We start from the raw sequence: 23,685 nt of genomic DNA, 5'->3' as shown, positions 1-23,685 counted from the left end.
TAAACTGGATTCCTCTTCCTCAATCTCCCTTAAGCCATACAGTATATCTTATTGGCTACCATAAAGATAGACATTACACAAATATAATTGGGATATTCAGGAAATAAATATAGTTTTGTCTGCTTGTATACATAGGTGGCAGTGAATGGAGCTAACCTACAAAATGTGTTCACAATGATGTCTCTGGAGCCCATTCTGACCAAGAACCCCTTCCTGGTGCTACACGTAAGGAGGACCAGCTTGGTAGCTGACGCCCTGAGGGAGCTGAGTATCCACTCTGACATAGATTTAAAGAAGCCTTTAAAGGTAGGAAAACATTGAAATACATCTTGATAGAAAAGAACGGCAAATATCAATAGTGCCATTGTGTTCGGAAAAATGAAACAAGGAAAAATAGAGGTGTTGCCTGTAGTAACCAGTAAAGTTCAGGGTTGTAGTATTCAAGTGCTCCTTGAAAGGTCTGATGCTGTATAGGGTCAGTAGGCCAATTTCTCCTTGGCTTGAGAAAAGGAGGACCATTGGTCATATTTGCAATGCACCACTATCCCATACACGGATTTATTGGCTTTTTTATGAATGTTTTGCATTGCCTCAGCAGGAGCTGCAGCACCGACACAGGCATCAGTGTATGTTTGGCAGTCTTCTGTCACTTCTATGATAAAAAATCCATCATGTACACTAGTCACAGCTCAGCTTTGTAAATGCTGAAGTTCACTGCAGGGCTGGGTTGTGATGCGTGTGAATGTGCAGCTCCATTCATCACCGATTTTAAACTACAGAAATGGGGCTTGTGTGTAAAAGTATTGGCAGTTTAATTTACAGCCATGTTTTCAACTGCCTTTTCTAAAATTATCTACACAGTAAGTACAATAAATTGCCCCCTTTTTTTGGGAGGGAAAGTTTTTCCTCACGTATTACTGTAACTGAAAAATCATTTCCATGTTACTTTCTGCATACTGTCCTTTTCTTTCTGCCATCATGGTTAACCATTACATGATTCATCCCCACAGGTGATATTTGATGGCGAAGAGGCTGTGGATGATGGAGGAGTTAGTAAAGAATTCTTTCTGTTGCTCCTCAAAGAACTCCTGAACCCCATCTATGGAATGTTTACAGTCTATCCAGAATCCAACCTGCTTTGGTTTTCAGACATAGTAAGTGACAAATATATTGCATATTAGGGCTCATGCATATGAGCACCTGCACAATGTAAATATAGCCGTATTTCCCCAGCCACATAGCTTAAGGTGCTGTGTACAGCCTCCTATATAAGTCAGTGGCTGTAGGCGATTATATGCAGGTGCTTCTGTGCATGCACACACATGTACTACCATGCATGCACGGATGTATGGAAGTACCCATCTACAAGCTTGTACAGCAATTGACTTATATGGTAGGCTGTTCACAGTTCCTGTGGCTCCCTGGCAGGGGAAGTACTGCCGAATTTACGATGTATAGTGCTTGCAGCAGATAGGCAGAGCCAGCTGTCAATCCCGCAGCTGGGTGGATCTCGACAGTAATGTCGGGATCCGTTCGGCTGCGGCGTCTCAGTATACTCCGAGCTGTAGCTCGCCTAATACTGAGCTTTGGGTCACGAGAGAACACTAATTTGTGTTCTCCCGTGACCCTTAGGAGAACTATGGGGAAAAGCCCTGACCCCATAGTTCTCCTTTTAAAGATGTTTTCAACTTTTATGGAAACATCACTGTCTGCTTTTCAAGCTGTAACTCCTTATTACACCAACTGCTCCACCTGCTGCTAAAAAAATGGCACCTTGCCTCCTGTAGTATGAAATAATGATATTATATAAACATAATTTGGTCTCCTAAACAGCATTGACATTCGGAGGTGATTAGACACTTTCTGGGTTATTGCACTGATAAAAAAACAATATATATGATTTCCATTAAAGCTGAACCCCCCTAGCACTCCCATGTTTCCAATGTGGAGGCAAAGGATACATTTTTAATGTAGTCTTTCCATCTACTGAACTCATTACTTCATTATTGTGCTGTGAACCACTTTCTATCAGTTGATTCTTACCATGCTGTTTTACCTTTTTAGTGTTTTGTAGAGCACAACTGGTTCCACCTGATTGGCATCATGTGTGGTTTAGCCATCTATAATTTCACAGTAGTTGATCTTCATTTCCCATTGGTGTTGTATAAGAAGCTCCTGAATGTTCCAGCAAGTTTAGAGGACCTCAAGGAGTTGTCACCCACAGAAGGAAGGTATGTGTAGCAAGTTAGAAAGCAATGCGACGCATGCACGTGTGTAGAAAACTTTACAGATGGGCATTCAAAAATAAACAAGTTATCGGAGAGTTGAAACTGGGTACTTAAGATCGGAGTGTGTGGGTTATGATGCGAACCCAGTTCGGCTGAGTTCGTCCAAGCTCACGCAAAACGTGACTGACACACCCTCTTCCCGGCCCAAGAAGTTGTGGCAGGGGGCATTCCCCACCCCTCAGCTACACATCACAAAAGGACAGGAAATGCCCCTGCCGCAACTGTTGCCCCTGCCACAACTGATTTCTGTTGTAAGCAATAAAGAGCTTGCAACAACCTCTATGCACCAGTACTGTTAGGTGGGATGGCAAGAGGTTTTCAGAGTAAGATGTCCCAATCAAACTTCCTAAATGGGAAAAAAATGACAGGCAGTTGAGTTACACCTATTTATTATTACAGGTATTTAGCTATATAGCGTTGACAATTTACATAGTGCACATTCACATCAGTCTTTGCCCTCAAGGAGCTTACAATCTAAGGTCCTTATCTCACATGCATAAATATAAGGGCCAATTTAGATAGGAGCTAATTAACCTTCCAGCATGTCTTTGGTTTCCTCCCAAACTCCAGAGTACCCGGAGGAAACCCACACAAGCACAGGGAGAACATGCAAACTTCTTGCAGATAGTGTCCTGGGATTTGAACTGGGAACCCCCAGTGCTGCAAGGCAGAAGTGCTAACTACTACACCATTGGGCAGCACATTTCCCTTTTAAAATTAGTCTTCATTGTTTTGTTTCATGAGTGCTGGGAAGATGACAGCAGAAAAAGAAAGCTTTCAAAGATTCAAAACTATCTTTATTTGTTTTGTATCTTTTTTTTTCCCCCCAGCTGTAACATGTCTTGAAATGCTGTGTTACCTCCCTGTGCACCTGACTCTTAGTCTTAAGCCCTCCCTTTTTACTCTATTTGAATTAAAATCATTATATTATTCCTCTAGGAGCCTACAACATCTTCTAGACTATCCTGGAGAAGATGTTGAGGAAACTTTCTGCCTTAACTTCACAGTAAGGATCTCGAAGTTGCGAATCACAATATAATAATGCTACTGATTTTACAAGATGATTTCTGATGATGTGTCTATTAATAGGGTATTGCTGCTGGAGGATCATGCCAGGTGGCAGATCACAATGTCTCATTAAAACCTTTCGATTTGTTAGTGTTCCATGTGAATTGATCCTTAAAGTACCGTATTTTGCGGTCCATAAGACGCACCGGACCATAGGACGCAGGGAGGTCCGGCGCGCCTTATGGAGCACTCGAGACTGTAGCTTCTGTGACAGCTTCTATGACCGAAGCTGTGACAGAAGCTGCAGTTAGTGACCGCTGAGACAGGTGGCGCTGTGATTACAGCGCCACGGTCTCAGTGATGACACAGAGCAGGCGAAGAACGTCTATTCTTCGTCTGCTCTATGGTTATCTCGATCGTCGCCGCTGCTCGGTTTTAATACGAGTGATCTCATTAGATCACTCGTATTAAACGAGCAGTGGCTCCTGCTGCTGAACTCGATCGCCCCTGCTCGGCTTTAATACGAGTGATCTCGTTAGATCACTCGTATTAAACGAGCAGTGGCTCCTACTACTCGCCCGGCGCCCGAAACTGCATGTCTCGGGCGTCGGGATTCGCTCCATAAGACGCAGGCACTTTTTCCCCCTCCTTTGGGGGGGAAAAAAGTGCGTCTTATGGAGCGAAAAATACGGTAAATTTAAACCCAAGAACAAAAATGTCATGTATTGCAGCTTACCCATCCTTAAATGTGGAGGCTGTATTAGTTTTCTTTATTACAGGTGAAGTACATTTTATTGCTGTCTCAAAACAGACCGCAATAAAACATGACCAGGGGTGTTCTAACCATTGTGTTGTTTTTTTGTTTCTAAAACTAAAAAAGAAAGCTTGGTTTTGGCTTTTTTGAAAATTTTTCTCTGTAAGCACTCAATGTGCGGGGGGGGGGGGGGGGGGGGGGGTTTCAAAAAGGTGGGGGTAGGGGATTTATCAAAGCAATTGCAACAGTTTTAGCCTCTTAGTTCATTTTTTTATGTGCAAATCTGTCTTTCAACATGTGCCCCTGTTTTCACCTGAGCTTGCACCACTTTGCCAACTGCACGTGTTTTGCACCTGTTTTCATCAGAGCTTCCACTACTTTTTCAGTTGCATGTTTTTTGCACCTGTTTTGATCTGCACTTGTTCTGGGCTATCTCAAACTGGAGCATCACCTAAGAAAACACTCACAACTTAAGAAGTCCCCGTGACCACTTCTTCAAGAAGTGACAGTTCAGCTTTTTGCCTGGAGTTAAGTCTTCTTTCCTGAAGTCTATTAAACCTCATTTAGCAACAACATTACACTAGCATCATAAATCTGGTGCAAATATATTCCGTGCAAGTTCAAACACTCGCAATTGCTATGATAAATTCCCCCCTATATGTTTGTGTTTTTAGATATGTCGGGAAAGTTACGGCCTGACTGAACTGAAACCCCTGGTGCCTGGAGGAGAGAAAATGACTGTAAAGAAAGACAACAGGTATGTTATCTGGAAATATTGTGTGTACAGGTAATACAGATGACTGGGAAAGGCTGTCAAATCCACCCCAAGGACTAGCTGCATAGTGAGAATTTTGTAGCAAGGCTTTATTACAGGTCACAACTGACTTTAACCATTTCACTGCCATCAATGTATCTTTTACGCCACTAGCAGCCCGCTCCTTCAAACCAGTGATTTTACATGTGTAAATCCGACTGTGAGCTTTACACTGAAAGCAATTGTGGTGACTGAGCTGCTGCCAGATCGCTTCTAGAAGCTGGTAACACACTCGCCCTGCTTCCCTGGCTCCGCTGCCGCTTCGGCGAGCCCTGGACCGACATCAATGATGATGGCGGGAAGCAGGAAAGGAGAGCGGTGGACATCTGTTTACCGATCTCCTCCCCACTGAATGGGGCCGGAAGTAATGCTGATTGCATTGCTTCTGGTCCCTCAGCTGCCATTCCCTGGTGGCAGAAACCGGGGAAGAAGCTAATGGAGCGCAATCTGCGCTCTAATAGCTTCTTTGGAGTTGAAAGGTGACACTAGGGGTCTAATTGGCCACTAATGACACCCCGTCCCCGTGAGTGCGCACATATTACCGTAAACATGCTTCAGGTGTGCCTACATACAAAAACGATGATTGCGATACAGATGTTGGGTATCGCCACGTTCGCCAGAGGGAGAGCAGTAATTCTAGGGATTCACAGATCTCTCTAAACCAGTGGTCTCAAAGTACTGGCCCAGTAAGATGTAGCCCCAGCCAGCTCACAAGTCTGGCGTATCCAACTTGCGGTAGCAGCTACACGGTCTGCATCTCTGTCGTATGCAGACCGCAGAGCTGCTTCTGTGCCAGCACTCAGATTGATTAGTGAGGTCTGCAGCAGACCTTGCTAATCAATCACCAGCGATCTTGCCTCCTCCCTGCAAAAAGGTAAGCAGGAGAGGGGGCTCTGTATTTTATTATACATGTGGGGGGGCGACAACGGGGAATTATAATATTTTATTTATGTGGGGGTATTATTTTATATTTACATGGGTAGTTTTTTGTGTATGGGGGGAGGGGTGTATTATTTTATATGTGCAGGGGTAGTTTTTTTTTTGTTTTTTTTATCTGTGTGGGAGGAGTGTATTATTTTATTTGTGTATGGGGTAGTATTTTTTATGTGTATGGGGGGGCAGTAGAAGTGTATTAGGCTCCATTCACACCCATATCTTTACATGCGATTAGGGATTCCTGCATCAGGAACTTGCGTTTTCCTGCAGCAGGGATCCCTGATCTGGTGTTTACAAGTGGTAACTGTCACCCACACATGTAATGATACGCGATATGATTACATTCTGTTAGGAATCAATCGCTCTCTCTGGACGCAATGACTGTGCATCCAGGGAGAGTGTTGCATGTAATCATATCGCATGCGGTGTGCTGGTGTTTACATGCAACTGATGTCACCTGATCATTAACTTGAATGGGTGATAGCGGCCTCTTGTAAACACCAGATTAGTGATTCCTGCTGCAGGAAAACACAAGTTTCTGATGCAGGAATCCCTAATCGCAGGCAAAGATGCATAATCTATGTGTGAAATTTGACAAAAGGCCCCCATTGGGAAAAAAAAAATTGTCGAGTGGCCCCCGAGAGAATTGAGTTTTGGACCCCTGCTCTAAACTGATGACCTGTAAGGTTTTTGTTTTTTTAAACCGTTGCCTATGAACAATTTGGGGTACAGTATTTTGTTGCCGTTTTATGGACGCATGCAATTTTTAAGCTGGACACGTTGGATAACTATGTACCCTTCGTGGCCTCATCTTTTATATCTTACAAAAAAATTGGATAATATATTGTGTTTTTGGGAACTAAAATTAACTTAAGTTTTTACTATGCTATTGGATTTGATAGAGTTGCACTAATATCGTGCAATGTACAGATTTGCAACTGCCACCATTGTATTATATGGGATGTCTGCTTTCAGGAAAATATATAATGTTTGGGTGTTTTAAGTAAATTTCAGGCTAAAAAAATGTGGATTATGACATGTGCAAAAATCGCCTAGGCAGCGAAAGGGTTAAAGTAGATGCCAGCCCAATCCCAAACATCTTACATGCATTTTAACATAATGTCATTTTCAAAAGTAATTTTCTTTAGTTTTAGTCTATAGCTTTCATGATAATAATACCTATAGATCCTGCAAGGAAGGTCCTTGTACGTCTTGTCCTGGGGAGACGAGGCTTTGTCCCATTGTCACAATTGCTTTCCTGACCTTGTCACATGGGCTTCTTATGGAGACTATAAACAGCCATGCCCAGGCATGTTCCATCCTTGTCACCTTCAGGTCCACGCTGAGCAGACACCGCTACATGTTTGAAGAAGTCTTCATTTAAAGTTTTATATTTCCTGTCATTTTGTACAATATTTTAAATCTGTTTTTTTTTCCTCTGCATTTCTAGGCAGGAGTTTGTTGACGCTTATGTCAACTATGTCTTTAACCAGTCAGTGCAGGAATGGTATGAGGCATTCTCTACGGGATTCCTTAAAGTCTGTGGCGGGAAGGTGCTAGAGCTGTTCCAGCCATCTGAACTAAGGGCCATGGTTGTTGGGAGCAGCAACTATAACTGGCAGGAACTGGAAGAGGTGAGCATGAAGATACGGGACACTGGGGCATCATGGGTAACTTCTGATGCTAGGCTTCTCAAACATCAATCCTTGAAACTGAGGTCAAGATAAGAATCATAGAGGTGTTTTGACGACAACACACCATACAAAACAAACTTACATGCAGAAGCAAGTATTTATGTATCTTATAATTGTAAAAGAAGGATACAGGAAGTAAAATGATATTTTACTTCAGCCATAGTTCAAGCCTGATATAGAGATTGCATGTTCAAAATAATAAAATAAAGGTTTATTCCCTTGGTTCTCAACTGGTGGGTCCTGACCCAAAAGTGGGTCACGACCCCGTGTTCAGTGGGTCACTGCATGCCTTCCACTTTTCTAGGTGAGAGGCTCCTTTGCCTCCCCCTAGCGCAACACTGTCAGTTCTCACACCAAAGAGCCATTCAAAATATGCTGCCCGGCATCAAGTGTCAGCTTGAGAAGGGAGCTCTATCCATACATTCATTGGTTACAGCTCCCTCATGTGTCCTGTAGAGGTGCTTGGACCAGAGTGACATCACAAGGGAGCTGTACGAGCAATGCACATATGGATGGAGCTCTGTCACAGCACAGCATCCCACACTGGACCCCAGGCTGCGGATCCACTCCAGTTCGCATAAGGTCAGAAGATTGTGTCTGTCAGTGTTTTTGAGGGTTCGTTCACACTAGTACAGTGCGTTAATAACATAGTACCGTGCGATTAAAGCAGGACGCCGAGAATAAAAAAAAGCCTACAGGCACTGAAGGGGGCAGCCCTGGGCCTCTCTCTGGCCTGGCAGCTCACACCACCTCCCTACCCCCTGGCTTTTGCTGTGACTTAATCTCTGGCCTGCCAGCTCACACCACCTCCCTACCCCCTGGCTTCTGCTGTGGCTTAATTTCTGCCCTTGCAGCTCACACCATCACATACCCAGCCTCTCCCCTTGGCCTGGAGGACTGCATCTGGAATTATATCTGATAGCTACCTGCAGAGGTACCACTCACCACAGTGCCTGCAACCACACTCCCCTCTCCTTTTCCCTGTCACCACTGTGCCTGCTCTTCCCTTCTCACCAACATGATTGAAACTTCCCCACCACTGTACCTTCACTCAACCTCCCACTCCCGCGCACTCTAACCACCGCAGCTGACCTCCATCCTCTTCCGTCTGCATCACACCAACCAACCAACCTCCACTCCCAATACTGTGCTTAACCCCCATCTTCTACCCCTGCTCTCACTACCTCTCACACATGCCCCAATTTGCCACTTCACCAAAGCCTGCCCCTGCACTTGCTGCCACTGCACTGACGCTTGCCTCAGCATTTGCTGCGACTGTACCAATTTGCAGTTCTGTGCACTACCCCCCCTGCTGCCTGGACAGTAGCCTGCACAGGAAAGCACTGCAGGCTAGTGTAAACAAACTCTTAGTAATCACTGAGTATTATTACAGTATGTAGACCTTCATAAAAGGTGTCATATTGAAATTCACCAATACCAAATATCCCATTGAAAGGCTAAAGTCCAAGCTTTATGTGTTGTTATTTTTTTCTAGAATGCGATCTACAAGGATGACTTCTCTGCAGAGCACCCAACTGTGAAAATGTTCTGGGAAACATTCCATGAATTCCCTCTGGAGAAAAAGAAGAAGTTTCTGTGTAGGTTTTTTTAAATGTCTTTTTCTTGTAAGCAATTGTGCAGGTATACTGGATATAGAGTGTTTGTATATTTAAAGAATCCATACTTCTAGCATATATAGGAGTGCTTTTAGCAGATTTTACAGAAAAGTTGGTAAAAGTTCCAAGAATTAAGATCTTTTAAAGGAGAACTATGAGGTGAGTGCTTTTCACTCACCTCATAGTTCTAGCCGACCTGTGACAATGAGACTGTCACAGGTCGGCTCAGTAGATCGGGAAGTGAGCGAACACATGTCGGTGTTCGCTCCCTTCTCGATCCTGTCACGGCTCTCTGCCGTGACAGGGGAAGGGATGGATTCCCCTCTCCCCGCTCCGATCCACCAGCGCTGACTGGCGGAACGGACGGGGGAGGGGGCGGGTACAGCTGGCTCTGCCTCTAGATAGGCAGAGCTAGCTGTCACTCACGCAGCTGGGCGGATCTTGACATCGATGTCGGGATCCGCTCCGGCTGCGGCGTCTCAGTATACTGTGCTTAGGGTGACGGGAGGACGCTAGTTTGTGTCCTCCCGTTACCCTAAGGAGAACTATGGGGAAAACCCTTGACCCCATAGTTCTCCTTTAAACAAAGGTGATGTGTTGGATGACGGGGAGATGGCATATTGCCAAATCCAGCCAGCCTCTCTCCAGCCTGAAATAGCCGTTAACCTAAAAGGAATGCAATAAATAATCTGCCTGTAAAGTAAAATAGTATCTATGCTGCAGGGCTTGTATAACTATAACGGTTGTAGTACAAACAGTCATTTTTTTGCACTTATTGAACCAGGTATACCAAAACAGTTTTATCTGTATACAGTAAACTCCCCGGCATCCACAGTGATTGGTAGATTTCAGATAAATGTAGTTTCTGGTTGCTTGAGAGTTACTATTAAAATATGTCCAACTAATGCCATACCCCATACTATACCCTATCATAGCATAAACTCTGTATTGACTTCATATTAATATTGAAATGCAGTACTCAAAGCCAAATAGACACACTTAAAACAAATTAAGACAGGGGATTTTTTTTTTCTGGTTGGATAAGAGTTCTGGATAGTTGAATACCGGGTATCTGAGAGTTTACTGTATTTAACAGACCAAAAGGTAGCAAATAACAGAAGCTTATTGTTGGGGTTTACACACACTTTTAGCCCTCATTCACACAAGTAACAGCCGTACTGCGTGCACGGCCGTATTGGGCCGCTCCCGGAAAGGACTGGTGCTGCGTGTAATTTGACGCAGCAGCCTGTTCTTCTCTATGGGAGTAGGTGGTCGTACGCCGCCCTACGCTCACCCGAACTGCACGTCCGTGCGGGTGTCCGTACTCATACGCTAACAGGATGGATCCTGACTGCGTCCGAGCAGGGACACCCGCACCCGCATGGACATGCAGTTTGGGTGAGCGTAGTGCGGCGTACAGCCACCTACTCCCATAGAGAAGGGCAGGCTGCTGCGTCAAATTACACACAGCACCTGTCCTTCCCGGGAGCGGCCTGATATGGCTGTACACGCAGCATGGATCTGTACAGGCCTGTTGTTTGTCGTGTGAATGAGGGCTTAATGTTGGTCCGTAGGCGCAAGCCTCTAAGTTTTCCCACAAGAGAGAGGGGTAGAAGTCCTACAAGATCTCAGTTGCAATTTGATGTTTACACAGTATTGAGGACTCTCTCTCTGCCACCTTTATTACGGCTCTGGGTACCTGAGTGACCATTCGCTAGGCGGCAGTGCTGTCCTGTGGGAGCAAGTGGAGTAAGTCGCATGCTTGTCATACCCAGAAGTATGGAATATGTCGCTTTTCTCCTGCAGCCAGACAGAATAGTGAGAGGGGAAGAGCTTGTCTGAGCTTGCTATGTCTAGATCAGTGTAGCTTTTTAAAATGCTTTGGCTGTTCCTATCACCATGCTGTCATTAAGGACAGCTCTATATTGACAGTATTAGGTCGTGTAACTGGTTTGTACACAGTATATTGAAACAAAACCTGATTTTAGTTCTGAAATTCTGTAAATGTGATCCATTTAAGTCTGAACTGTTGTATTTTCAGTGTTTCTCACCGGCAGTGACCGTATCCCTATCTATGGCATGTCCAGCCTACATATCATCATCCAGCCTACATCCAGCAGTGAAGACTTCTTGCCTGTGGCTCACACATGCTACAACCTGCTGGACCTGCCCAAGTACAGCAGCAAAGAAACCCTCAGGAAAAGACTCAATCAAGCCATAGACAATTATGAGGGCTTCAGCCTAGCTTAAGAAATAGTCCTTTTGTTCCTGAGCTTCCCTCAATCTAAATGCACTTTACCTCTTATGGGCTTATTTAATATTAATGTAAAATACACTCAACGTTGTATACATTTAAATGAAATTCTCCAGTTTCTATTTTTGTAAAGGAACCAAAATGTAAAGGAAACCCATATGGGAAATGTTTCTTTGTTGTTTTCTTGAAATTTCCAATGTTTTCACCTTTTTTATGATTCTGTTGCCTCTCTTATTGCTTTAATCCTATTTCTTGATAGTACAATACAGAACACAGGCAGATTCAGAGACGACTGGGTAATATGCAGGTAACTTTAGGTGATTGGACCCTGGCCAGAGCTGTGACCACCCACATATAACCCTTCCCTCTCCAGGAAATCTCTAGCCTTTTTGCTGGTGTCCTTAGGTGATGGATGTCTCCTCTCTACTGAGGGAGATGTGTGATTGTCTGGTTAGCTAATTGATACTCTTCTGCATTTTTCCAAATCCTGAAGCTACCATGGCAGCAGCTTCAGGGACCATATCTGGACTAAGCTGGACTGAAGCCATGGATCCAGCCTGTAATGTCGCGTCAGACACCTGATCCCGCTCAGTTCCACTACAGGCTAGTACAACTGAGCATTCTGGCAGCGTGGGACAAAGAGACTTCTGTAGACCGCCCAATGTGTCTGTCACTTGAAGCAAGGGTCTCACTTGAGTGGTGGACTTCCGATCCAGTAATGTAATCCTTTTAGGCTGGGGAGGGGACATGTTCTTGAGACATCGATGGTGGCACCTGGTCAACTAGAGAATCCAAACAACCCATCAATGTACTGAAACTGAGATTCACCTTTTCCTTCTGCATTAGACAGTTCTACTTCAGGGGCTATTTATCAGGGTTTAGTTCAACAACCCTGCAGCTATGGCTTATATTACCCTCAAGGAGGAAGCAGAAGCCGCACTGCGCAAAAGGAGGCGGATCTGATCTTGTCTTGAGCAGAACGTCATATTTCAGTCTTGTCCACTGTGCACAATCCAGGAGTGGACAATTGGCAGATGGATTTCCTAAGCAGACAGAGGCTGGACTCACAAGAATGGTTTATACACCCCTGAGGACTTTCAGGAGATCTGCGGCTACTGGGGGACGCTACATGTAGATTTGTTGGTGTCCAGACTAAACAACATACTGGACAGGTTTGTATGCCGGTCTAGGAACCCAAAAGCATTCACAGTGGAATCACTTCTCCCTGATCTATGCCTTGCCTCTGGTAAGGACTCTTCCTCATTTCACCCACAGGATTGAGGTGGAGGGCATTCCAGTGATTCTTGTGGCTCCAAACTGGCCCAGATCAGTGGGGTATGCGGACATCCTCGGGATGCAGGCAAACTCTTTATGGTCACTGCCAGGACCTTCTTTCTAAAGGTCCAATGTTTCATCCTGCTTCTTAGTTCCAGGCTTTGTTTGCCTGACAGTTGAAGCTCAGGTCCTGAGGGATAGAGGTCTGTCAGACTCATTCCCACCCTCTTGGCGAGCCAGGAAGCCCACCTCTCATAAGGTGTACACTCCGGGACGGCTTTTTTGCCTAGTTTGCGTCTTAGGGCTGGATCAACAGTTAGTCCTTGTGGATGTCTCACAATTGGTTGTAAAAAAAAACAAAACAGGCTTTCCTGGAGAGGGAGGTGTTATATGAGGGTCCTCACAACCCTGGCCCATGTCCGATCACCTAATGATCCCTGCATATTACCCAATCTTCTGAATCTGCCTGTGTCCTGTACTGTACTCCAAAAAGGGATTTTACTTGTAAGTCAAAAATCCTATTTTTTGTTGTTGGCGTTTTCTATGTTGGTTTGGTGAAAGCCATTTTATCAAAATGTGACATTTAGTCAGCTTTGCTGAAGCAGGACTGGGCAGTCTATTTTTTATCCAAGCTGGTCTGTGAATACTGAGCATTCGTGAAACATTCATCTAATTTTGTCATTTTAAATCAGTATTAAAATTTGAGGTTAAATTGTTGTATCCTTTTCTGGAATCTTGTGATCAGTTCGCAGCTGGTGTTCTCTTTTGGAGTTCCTTATAATGCTTAAATAGGATTGGTTGTTGACTGCTCTCTTTCTCTGATGGTGGTGGGTCCCCTTCTTTTAAGGAGCTGCTTGGTAGTAGTTGAGAGAGTACTGCAGTGTTTGCCCTACTTTCCTTACTCATGCTGTTCTTATGGAAACCGGTTGTAGTCTACATGAATAGATAAAGAAGTGCTAAGCGACACTATCTGGATAATTAGGACGCAAGACCCCAGGAAAGTAACAGTAAGGGGCATGATTCTACGTTGGATCAAACAATCCCTAGTGAAGTTTTAAATGAACCCATGTTTTATATTTTTTTATATTGCCCACATGTAGCTTTTCACATGCTGAACACATATAACACTCGTCTGGAACTGGCACACCATTCATTGCGACAATGCCTTGATTCTGCAGTACACTCAGTTGCAGGTCTTTTCAGTTTGTAGTACAGTAACCCTTCCATATTTGTTCCTACGGAGAATACATTCTGTTAGATCAATACAACATTGTCTGAGCACACTGACTGTTCCAATCCATTTTACACACTCAACCTATATCAAATAAAGACTATTACTCATTCTCTGGACTTTACCAACTATATCTGAAAGTTTCATGTGTGCATTTGTAAACATGAAAAATGACCGGCTGCCAACATTAAATGAATGACTGTGATGCAATTTAAGGGAAATTACATAAACTTTATTTGAAAAATGTAGTATATCATCATAAGACATTCAAATAAAAAAAACACATGGACCTGGAGTCTCTCAATACTTGACCTGTAGGCACAGGAGTTAACAAGATAAATGTTCACCTACAGCAAATTTTATGTGGCAATTTTCAGCTCTGGTTTGAAAAAGCAGGAAGGGAAGTGATTTGGTGGCGAGCCACATGTAGTTTTTTTCCAAATTCTTTGAAAATTACAGCAATTACCTTCAAAGATGGTCTATGGGAATGTTTGACCATTCTTCCAGAAGCGCATTTGTGAGGTTGTGTACTGATGCTGGACGAGAAGGCCTAGCTCGCAGTCTCCGCTCTAATTCATCCCAAAGGTGTTCTATGGGGTTGAGGTCAGGATTCTGCGCAGGCCAGTATGGTTCCTCCACCCCAAACTCGCTCATCCATGTCTTTATGGACCTTGCTTTGTGCACTGGTGTGCGGTAATGTTGGAACAGGGAGGGGCCATCCCCAAACTGTTCCCACAAAGTTGGGAGCATGAAATTGTCCAAAATGTCTTGGTATGCTGATGCCTTAAGAGTTCCCTTCACTGGAACTAAGGGGCCAAGCCCACCCCTGAAAAACAACCCCACGCCATAATCCCCCCTCCACCAAACTTTACACTTGGCACAATGTAGTCAGGCAAGTACCGTTCTCCTGGCAACAGTCAAACCCAGACACGTCCATCGGATTGCCAGACAGAGAGCCGTGATTCATCACTTCAGAGAACACGTCTCCACTTCTCTAGAGTCCAGTGGCGGCGTGCTTTACACCACTGCATCTGATGCTTTGCATTGCACTTGGTGATGTAAGGCTTGGATGCAGCTGCTCGGCCATGGAAACCCAAACTATGAAGCTCTCTACACACTGTTGTGCCAATCTGAAGGCCACACCAAGTTTGGAGGTCTGTAGCTATTGACTCTGCAGACAGTTGGCGACTTCTGTCCGCTTGTGCTGACCCTGCTCTGTCATTTTACGTGGCCTACCACATCGTGGCTCAGTTGCTGCTGTTCCCAGTTTCTTCCACTTTGTTATAATACCACTAACAGGTGACCGTGGAATATTTAGTAGCAAGGAAATTTCACTGAACACCTGAATCCAATGATTTAGTGGGGTGTCCCAATACTTTTGAATAAAGAAATACATATTGCCAAAGTGAAGCTGTGAGGACAGAAATATGGAAGCTGGTGCTGAACCTTGCCCGAGTCGATGACATCAATGCCTACTCCAACATAAAAAAAGGTGCTTGACCCTGGCAATTAGCTACTGAGACCCAAGCATGTCTCATGCTCCCTCATACCTAGAAGGCCCACTCCATTAGAGTGGAAGATACTGTCACTTTAACGACACATCAGGTCAATTACATACTTGGTAGAGAGGCTCGGATCAGGATGATGGCCTCCTATCTGCACTTCTAAAGACCAAGTGACCACCCATATATTACTGTAGAACAACTTCAGCCAGTGAAATTAATGTGCTAATTATGGTATCAAGCAAATACTGCAGCTGTACTAAAGACAGACAGTTTTCAGGTTACCTAAAAGGAGTGTGAATAATCTTATCAATCTGGGGTAATGGTTTCAAACATTACTTCTGTGTACAGTAGTAGGGGGGCAGCCATATTCCCTCAATAATTTTCTGCCTGCATCTACATCGTGGGACTGAGCAGATGCCTCCTTTGTAATCACACTCCTCATCCTGGAGAAGAGGGATCAGAACAGATCCTTTGCAGTCGCATGCCCTCTGGGTAAAATTTGTTTTTATGGTACTTAGCAGCATCTTTTTACCTTAAAGTGGCATTTCTCATCTACAGAAGTGCATATAACACGATATGTTAATATTACAGTCTGCTTTTTCATCGGAAACGCCACATAAACTTTAGTATTGCGTCTGGTAAGGGCTGTAACACAGCTGGTTGTTTCAAATTACTGGGGCTCTTTGTGCAACTGGTTGATGAGTAGACTATAGTATATTAATACTCACTGATATTCAGTACAGATGGAAGTTCATCTGGATATATGTGACACAAAAAGTGTGTGTGTATTAGTGTGTCTTTTAAAGAAGCAGGATCAGGAGGAGAAATCACTAACTTACCAATGGCAGAGAAATCAGCAATGTCAGCCTCTGTATTTCACACGGTACCAGTTTAAGTGGTAAAGTATAACTATGGCCGCCTCTAAAAAATAAGAGGAAGTCGCGGAAGGTAAAGGATGTTTTTTACTTTATGATGATTGTGTATCACATAGTAACAGTAAGTACTTGTTTAGACTTTCGTACAGGAGCCTTCAGTTGTATATTAAGGATTACATTTTAGGGTTAGCTTAAAGTGATGCTGTCAGGGGGTAAACAAAATAATGGCAGTACCCTTTGAAAAAAACAGCATTATACTTACCTGTCCAGTGGCCCATTTGCTAAAACCTTACTATGTAGCAGAGCTATCCGCAGCGATACTCATGGATATGTGTAAAAGCATGTTCCCTTCTGGTCGCTGTGGTTCCTCCTGCTGACCTCTATGCCACTACTGTGTCCTGCAGTGACTAGGGTCAGCAGGAGGAACCACTGTGGCCAGCAGAGGGATCCTCTATTTGACCGGCCCGAGATGTTGAATAGGATCAGTGCCAGGAGCTCTGCTACAGACTAAAGTTTTAACAAATGGACAAGAATAATGTTTCTTTCTTTACTGGGTACTTTCAGCTTAATTTTATTAATCCCCTTCACAGGGTTGTTTTAAAGGGTCAGATCACACAAGCTCTGTTTTCAGTAGAGGCTGGAGTGTTATTTTCTTATATTGTATCTCTTGGTGACTTTGACAATGAGATTTCTAAACTCGATCTCTACACCTTCCACAGCCATAGTCAGGGGTTCCTACTGCCCTTGTAGGTTTTGTTAATTTTTTTTTCTAAAAATGTGAGTTTAGAGTTCTAAGGATGAAAGTTTTTTAAATGTATTTTCTCTTGTCTTTTGCTTGAATTGAATAGACATACACCCTTATTAACTATATAACATATATGCAAAATACAACAGGAGCTGCTGGAATACACAAAGGTGGGCAGAAACACCCAAAATCCCCAAGTGAACAGGATCAGAGTATTATGGCAGGGAGATCTAACTGTTGTGACATGAAAACCAAGGGGTCGACTCAGCCCACCAGACTGCGTTTGTAACTAAATATCTCCTTTAAATGGCCCATTAAGTGTTAGGGCTAGTTTACCAAACAGTGCGTTCCGGCCTGATTTGGTGCCGGAATGCACCGGATCGCATCCAGACTGACTCCCTGTGTTCAGGGGCGGGAGGGGGCATGGCAATGCATTGGAGTCAAGGGCACCACAGCCACGCCCCCCCGGCCACAACATAGTGCGTGCAGCATTTTTTCTGTCTGTCCCGGACCGAAACGCAGGCATTGATGTACCACACGTTCGAGTCCGGACGATCGTACTGCGGCCGGGGGGGCATGGCTGCGGTGCCATTGACTTCAATGCACCGCTACGCCCCTGTACGCAGGGATCCAGCCGGGATGCGATCCAGTGTGTTCCAGCACCAAATGGGGCCGGAACGCATTGTTTGTGGAGTGAACAAGCCCTCAGGATTCAAATAGGGAAAAGATTAGTTATTTATGGTCAAGGACAGTCATTAGGAATAGCTAAAGGGCCAGCTATGTTTGAGGACACAGTTTAGTAAAAATATTGTTGGCCCCAAAGCCTCAGTAGGTTCAATTCACCGGGGATGCAGCAGAGTTCACATATTGTAGCTGTGACTCAGATCACCTTTTTAAAATAAAGACTGTTGGACTGCCAATCAGATTGTATTATTTAGAGTTTGGGTGGGGTTAGGTGCTAGGGTCAGGTTGATCATTAGGGATAGGTTAGAGGTGTTTTGGAGACACAGTTAATAAATTGTTTATTGGCACTGAAAGAGCTAACAGAGACAAAAACACATGCATCGGATAAGCAGCTGACTGCAGATAAATGTGACTCACCTCTCCCGGCTTCATTATTAGTGTGGGAATGGGATCAGAACTATCACGGGGATCTTCCTAATAATAATACTTCATTTAAAGAGATCATGTCATTGATTTTTCTGGACATCTATAAGGAGATAATATGGAGGCTGCCATTGCTTAAAGTGTTAATTCCCTGGCCATCAAGCTTCAATATTTCAAGCCACTGACCTGGAACAAGTATGCAAATCAGGACTTCTGACTTCACTCAGATCAGATTCATTTCTGGTTGGATCTGCATGCTTGTTCCAGCTCAATGACTTAGAAAGTACTAAAGCCAGAGACAGCCAGGTAACTAGGATTCCTAACAGCGATGGCACCCCCTGAATTTCTTTCAGTACAGGCTTCCTTTAATGCGCAGTTCACTTTTTGCAAAAAAATAACTCTAGAGGTGCCCATACACTGCACGATTCTCGTACGAGAATCGCGGGAAATCCCACGATCGTACGTGAATCGAGCAGTGTGAATGAAGATGTGCGACCGTTTCTACTGTACGGTTGCACGTCTTTTGTCTAAGGAGCATTCTAGAAAACTAGCCGAAAATCTTACGATTTTCGGCTGGTTTGAATGCAGAGTCATGCTCGGGAGACAAATGCCGAACGGGCCGGTGTGCGCACGATGACCGCAAGTACGATCTGCCTGTCCAAGATGGGCAGATCGTACGTTTTTTTAGTTACTTTACAACCATCGCAAGACTTATGAATCATTAACGACTAATGGATAAACATACCAGATAAACATACCAGCACATTAACGTTCTAAAGCTGTGCCAGCAACAGAAAAGGTCAAAAATAATCAGCCAACTAGCGAAGTACCTTTTATCAGAAGTTATTTTCACGTGCATTGCTCTCCAGATACTATCATTGTTTGCAGCTTACAGTAAAATATTGAGGTCAGTTTGCGATTATATAGGTCCTAATCTTGTTAAATATTTTGTGGCTGAATTGGAGAGATTGTGTCTTTCAGTGGATTTTTCATCTGACTTAACACTTCCTCTTCCCTTCTCATTCTCAGAAGGCTGTGAAGCAGAAGTATTTCTGGGAATTAAAGCTAAAAAAAACCCAGAAGCAATGTGACCCTATTAAAAACTGTTCCAAGTCCAGATAACTTAAAGCACATTTCCACTTTTGCAGCCAACCTGGGATAACACCTACTTTATATTTGTTACATGTTCTTATTCACATAGCATAAAGCAGGAGTAAGGTGCCAATAATTGTGTCCAGTCCATTTTTTGAGTTTTGCCTGGAATGTGTCAAGTTTGGTTTTTGTTTCTCTCCACTTTTTTATGTCATACCAATACAAACAAAAGAAATAAACATGAGAATGCCTAAACATTTGTAATTGCAACAATTTTCTTCGGGTAGTGGGTGCATTATCTGACAGAAATGTAGGGGTGCCAATATTTTTGTTTGGCCATGACTATAATGTAACTGTTAACAGAGTCCTCTTTGAGACAACGGTGAACATTCTTCTGTGTCATATACAGTAGATGACGGCTTTCCTTTTATTCACTGGTCTCTTTATTGATTGGAGAGTGGCATTGCCGGTCCTTGTTTATATATGAGATTGGAGGCTAAAGGGTTGAAGATGCAATCCCAGTACAGTTCACATTTTCTTTTGCAATATGATGCATATGGGTGTAAGGTGTAGTTATGTGTAGTCTGTATGTCTGTTAGGGGTGAAAGGAGACATTTGCTAGGGGCATCAGTGTTGTGGGGTGGGGAGCAGGTTGAACTAGCCTGTGCCGATGGGGACAAGGGCCTCTTCCCCGCAAGCCCTGGGGCGTTGGTTGTGGGGGTGCGGGCAGGGGAATCATTCACATCAGGGTACCCAGATGTGCCCCCCCCTTGTGAATGAGTAAGGGGTATTCACTAAAGGGTTAAATTAAGGGGGGGTGATGAAATTGAAAGTTCCTCCACCTATTATCCCTATGCACTGTTATAGTAGCAGGCAATGCGCCTGCACTGCACTTTTTTAAAATAAATTGCTGCTTAGATTTTTAAGTGCATTATACTTGCTTTAAAATCCTACTTCGTTTCCCTCCTATGTAACGTTAATGAGGGAGCTATGGGAAGTTATACTTACTCTAATTAACCCTGTCTGTACTGGCAGATTTGATTATCAGTTAACTAGATTTTACCACCGTCTGTCCTAACGAAGGTTTAAAAGGAGAACTATGGGGTTAGGGCTTTTCCCCATAGTTCTCCTAGGGGTCACGGGAGAACACAAACTAGTGTCCTCCCGTGATCCAAAGCTACAGCTCGAGGTATACTGAGACGCCGCAGCCGGGATGGATCCCGACAATACTGTCTGGATCCACCCAGCTGCGGGATTGACAGTTGGCTCTGCCTATCCAGAGCCAGCTGTGCCGCCCCCTCCCCCATCTGTTTCGCTAGTCATTGCTGGAGGATCGGACAGGGGAGGGCGGGGGAATTCATGCAGGGAACTGTGAGTAAGCGAGCGCCGGTATGTGTTCGCTCACTTCCCGATCTACTGAGCCGACCTGTGACAGTTTCATTGTCACAGGTCGGCTCAGATTATGAGGCTGAGTGAAAATTACTCGCCTCATTCTCCTTTAAAGACTTGTATATTAGTGAGAAGAAGCTCAGTCTGTCCCTCACTTTGTCCTCGGTGGGGCGGGCTTTTTTCGATGACCGCAAGTATGATCTGCCTGTCCAAGATGGGCAGATGGTACGAGCTTTTAATTAGCTTACAACCATCGCAAGACAAAAGTCTTGCGATGGTTGTAAGGTGTATGGGCACCTTAAGAGCAATAATTCTAATTCTCCATCAATCACTAATAACACTAAACTGATGAGTGGTTAAAGCTTTTAAAGAGTCGCCTATGCCCAATTTTAGGTATGGTATTTTGCGATTTCACGGGTGCACACAATTTTAAGGCTTGACATGTTTGGTGTCTATTTACCTGACGTGACCCCGTCTTTTATATTTTACCAAAAAAATAGGGCAAATATAAATGTTTAATAACATAACATAGGGGAAACCGTTTTTCTTTTTTTCAAAATTTGCAGTACTTTTTTCATTATAAAAAGGTAAAAAAAAAAAGTGGTGATTAAATACCACCAAAAGAAAGCTCTATCTGTCCCCAGAAAATGACTTTCAGCATTGTATTAAGGGCATGTTAACGTGTATATTGCTTGCAGGTTAAAGGACAGGTCCACCCAAAACCTGAAGAAGTTTTTGTTTACACATGATCCAGATTATCATTACATGATGAAGAATGTACTGGTTTAGCAACACTATATTCTGACTGTGTAAGAAGCAGTGCTATGCCCTCCCCGCCCAGATACTGTTACAAAATGAATGCCACTTTCTCATACCTTAAAACCATCCAGACTTGTTGCATTCAAAAATAGCTTTTATTTTTTTTATACAAAATACAAAAATGTACACTTGGTTCTCTCTTTCTGATACACATACAAAAAGACATATCTATTCATTCCATACAAAACAGCTTGAAAATACCATGAGCATGGAACTCGAAGATCCAAAACATACATAGCAAAGAGCATTGTACAATTATTGTGCAACATACAGAATTGTCAATGGCTGTTTTATATATTTGTTTTTTAGTCATTGAAGCGTTAAAAATCACCAGTTTCTGCTACTTGTTGGAGTTGCAAAAAACATTTCCAATCCACTGTAATTTGTATACATCTATATAACCAAGCACAATGCCGGTATATTACAAAGCATATTTAAAGAGTCCGATGTAGCTCTGCTTATAAAGTATGACATAGTGGGTGTGTGATTACAGAACAGGATAGAGATCCCAGTTGCTAAGGCCAATGTCTTTGGATGAATTTCAATGCCTTGTACAGTTTCGGTCAGCTGTAACATTATCAGAAGGACCATGTCACATGACCTCTGCTTACCAAATCCTTTGTTTCCCCACAACTAGAACTAGCTTGATATGCATCAGACCTAGTAATAAATATTTTTTTTTTGTTGGGGGGGCCTGCAGTTTGGAGAAAAAAAAAAAGCTGCATTGGAAGGTGAGTTATTAGAGTGGACCTCATTCGTAATATCATATTAGCCAGCATCAACTAATCAAGGTTTAAAACCACACTAAAAAAAAAGTTGTATTGTTTCTAGGCAACCTGTGGCATCTCTGCTATACCCGCTATTTATAAGCGTCCCTTGGTCATCAGAGCAAGAGACAAAAAGCAAAAACAGCTTTGGTCCCCGCCATGGATGGTCTCCTTGCAGGCTGAGGCTGCACGGTATCTCTAAAAATAAAGGTCTATTAGCTGTGTTTTAAAAACAAACTGCCCAGTGACTCCCTACTCAGCTTCTTGGCACCAAGATGTGATGACTTTAACCTACCAACACAAATATGGTGCCTGTACTTGAATTTGCTCACCCATGATTGAAATGCAAAACCTGGTAATGGTATGTTAGGACAGAAGCTGAAAAACTCAGATGTAAAAAGGAAAGTCCTTTCAATAGAAATGCAACAGCTCCCAATACCCAATGTCATCAAATGGGAATATTGTAGTCACCAGAGCAAGCATGCCAAACTAATAAGACAGGGCTCGCCGGCTGGGCATTTCCCCCACCTCCCAGCTTCACTGTGCAGTAATGTCTAGATCCTTGGTTCTGAACTGGTGGGTCGGGACCCCGTGTTCAGTGGGTGGCGGTGTGCCTTCCACTTTTCTAGTCTCTTAGTCTCCTCCTAGCGCAGCACTGTCAGTTCTCACGCAGAGCAGCCATTCAGAATATGCTGCCTGGCGTTGAGTGTCAGCTTGACATGGCCTGGAGCTAAGGCCATGAGGGAGCTTCAGCCATACATGCATTGCTTACAGCTCCCTCACGTGTTCTGTAGAGGTCCCTGGACCGGAGTGACGTCACATTCTAGCTCCCGGGACATCTACAGGGCGCGCATGGGAGTTGTACAAGCAATGCATGTATGAATGGATGGAGCTCCGTCACAGCACAGCAGCCCAGCACCGGACCCCTGGGTGAGGATCCACTCCAGTTCTCGTAATGGCACCCCAAACACACCTCCCGCCCACAGTTCAATCGCTCGCACCGGAACGCACGGTGCCGCAATGCAGTGCGTTACATTGCAGTGCGACTTGGGTCACCACTTAATGACCAAGGACAAATGTGGGTCTTGAGGTTACACAGGTTGAGAACCACTGGTCTAGGGGATGCAAGATACAAAGAGTAGTAGTCTGATTGCAGTCTGTGCATATACAATTTCAGTATGGTGATTACTAGTCTGGCAATGACCGCAAATAAACAGCACTGAGCAAGGATGAGATGTACAAAGTATAAATTAGATTTTTCCAGGTTTTATAGTTTGCTTGATAAGTTGCATATCAACTTTGTTTTGCTAGTCTGAGCAAGTTATGGTTAAAAAGAGAAAAGTGGGTCAATGCACTAAATACTCAATTGTTTAAATTGTAGAAAAATAATAATAGGCATCGTAAGAAGTAAGCTACATGTACAGCAATGCTGTCTGGTCTCCTATACCAAAAGCTGCCCTGTCCCCTGTCATAATGGTTCCATTCACTAGACTGTGGACTCCCTTACTTGTACAAC

General features: G+C 43.8%; 1 protein-coding gene across 1 annotated transcript in view; it reads left to right on the top strand.

Moving 5' to 3' along the window:
• HERC3 (HECT and RLD domain containing E3 ubiquitin protein ligase 3) overlaps nt 1-11,679 on the top strand; it is a 55,588-nt gene extending 43,909 nt beyond the window's left edge. The window contains exons 17-24 of the mRNA XM_018553571.1: nt 136-306; nt 1,011-1,154; nt 2,065-2,231; nt 3,228-3,294; nt 4,725-4,807; nt 7,251-7,434; nt 8,990-9,092; nt 11,152-11,679. Of these exons, the coding sequence (XP_018409073.1) occupies nt 136-306; nt 1,011-1,154; nt 2,065-2,231; nt 3,228-3,294; nt 4,725-4,807; nt 7,251-7,434; nt 8,990-9,092; nt 11,152-11,360 (1,128 nt within the window). The 3' untranslated portion in view covers nt 11,361-11,679. The remainder of the gene's footprint in view (nt 1-135; nt 307-1,010; nt 1,155-2,064; nt 2,232-3,227; nt 3,295-4,724; nt 4,808-7,250; nt 7,435-8,989; nt 9,093-11,151) is intronic.
• The last annotated feature ends 12,006 nt before the right edge of the window (nt 11,680-23,685 follow it).

Source organism: Nanorana parkeri, unplaced genomic scaffold (genome assembly GCF_000935625.1).
Source record: "Nanorana parkeri isolate BGI_ZX_2015 unplaced genomic scaffold, ASM93562v1 scaffold124, whole genome shotgun sequence".
In the NCBI taxonomy this organism is placed as follows: domain Eukaryota; kingdom Metazoa; phylum Chordata; class Amphibia; order Anura; family Dicroglossidae; genus Nanorana; species Nanorana parkeri.
Note: the sequence above shows the minus strand (reverse complement) of the source record. Positions and strands in the feature narration are given on the sequence as shown.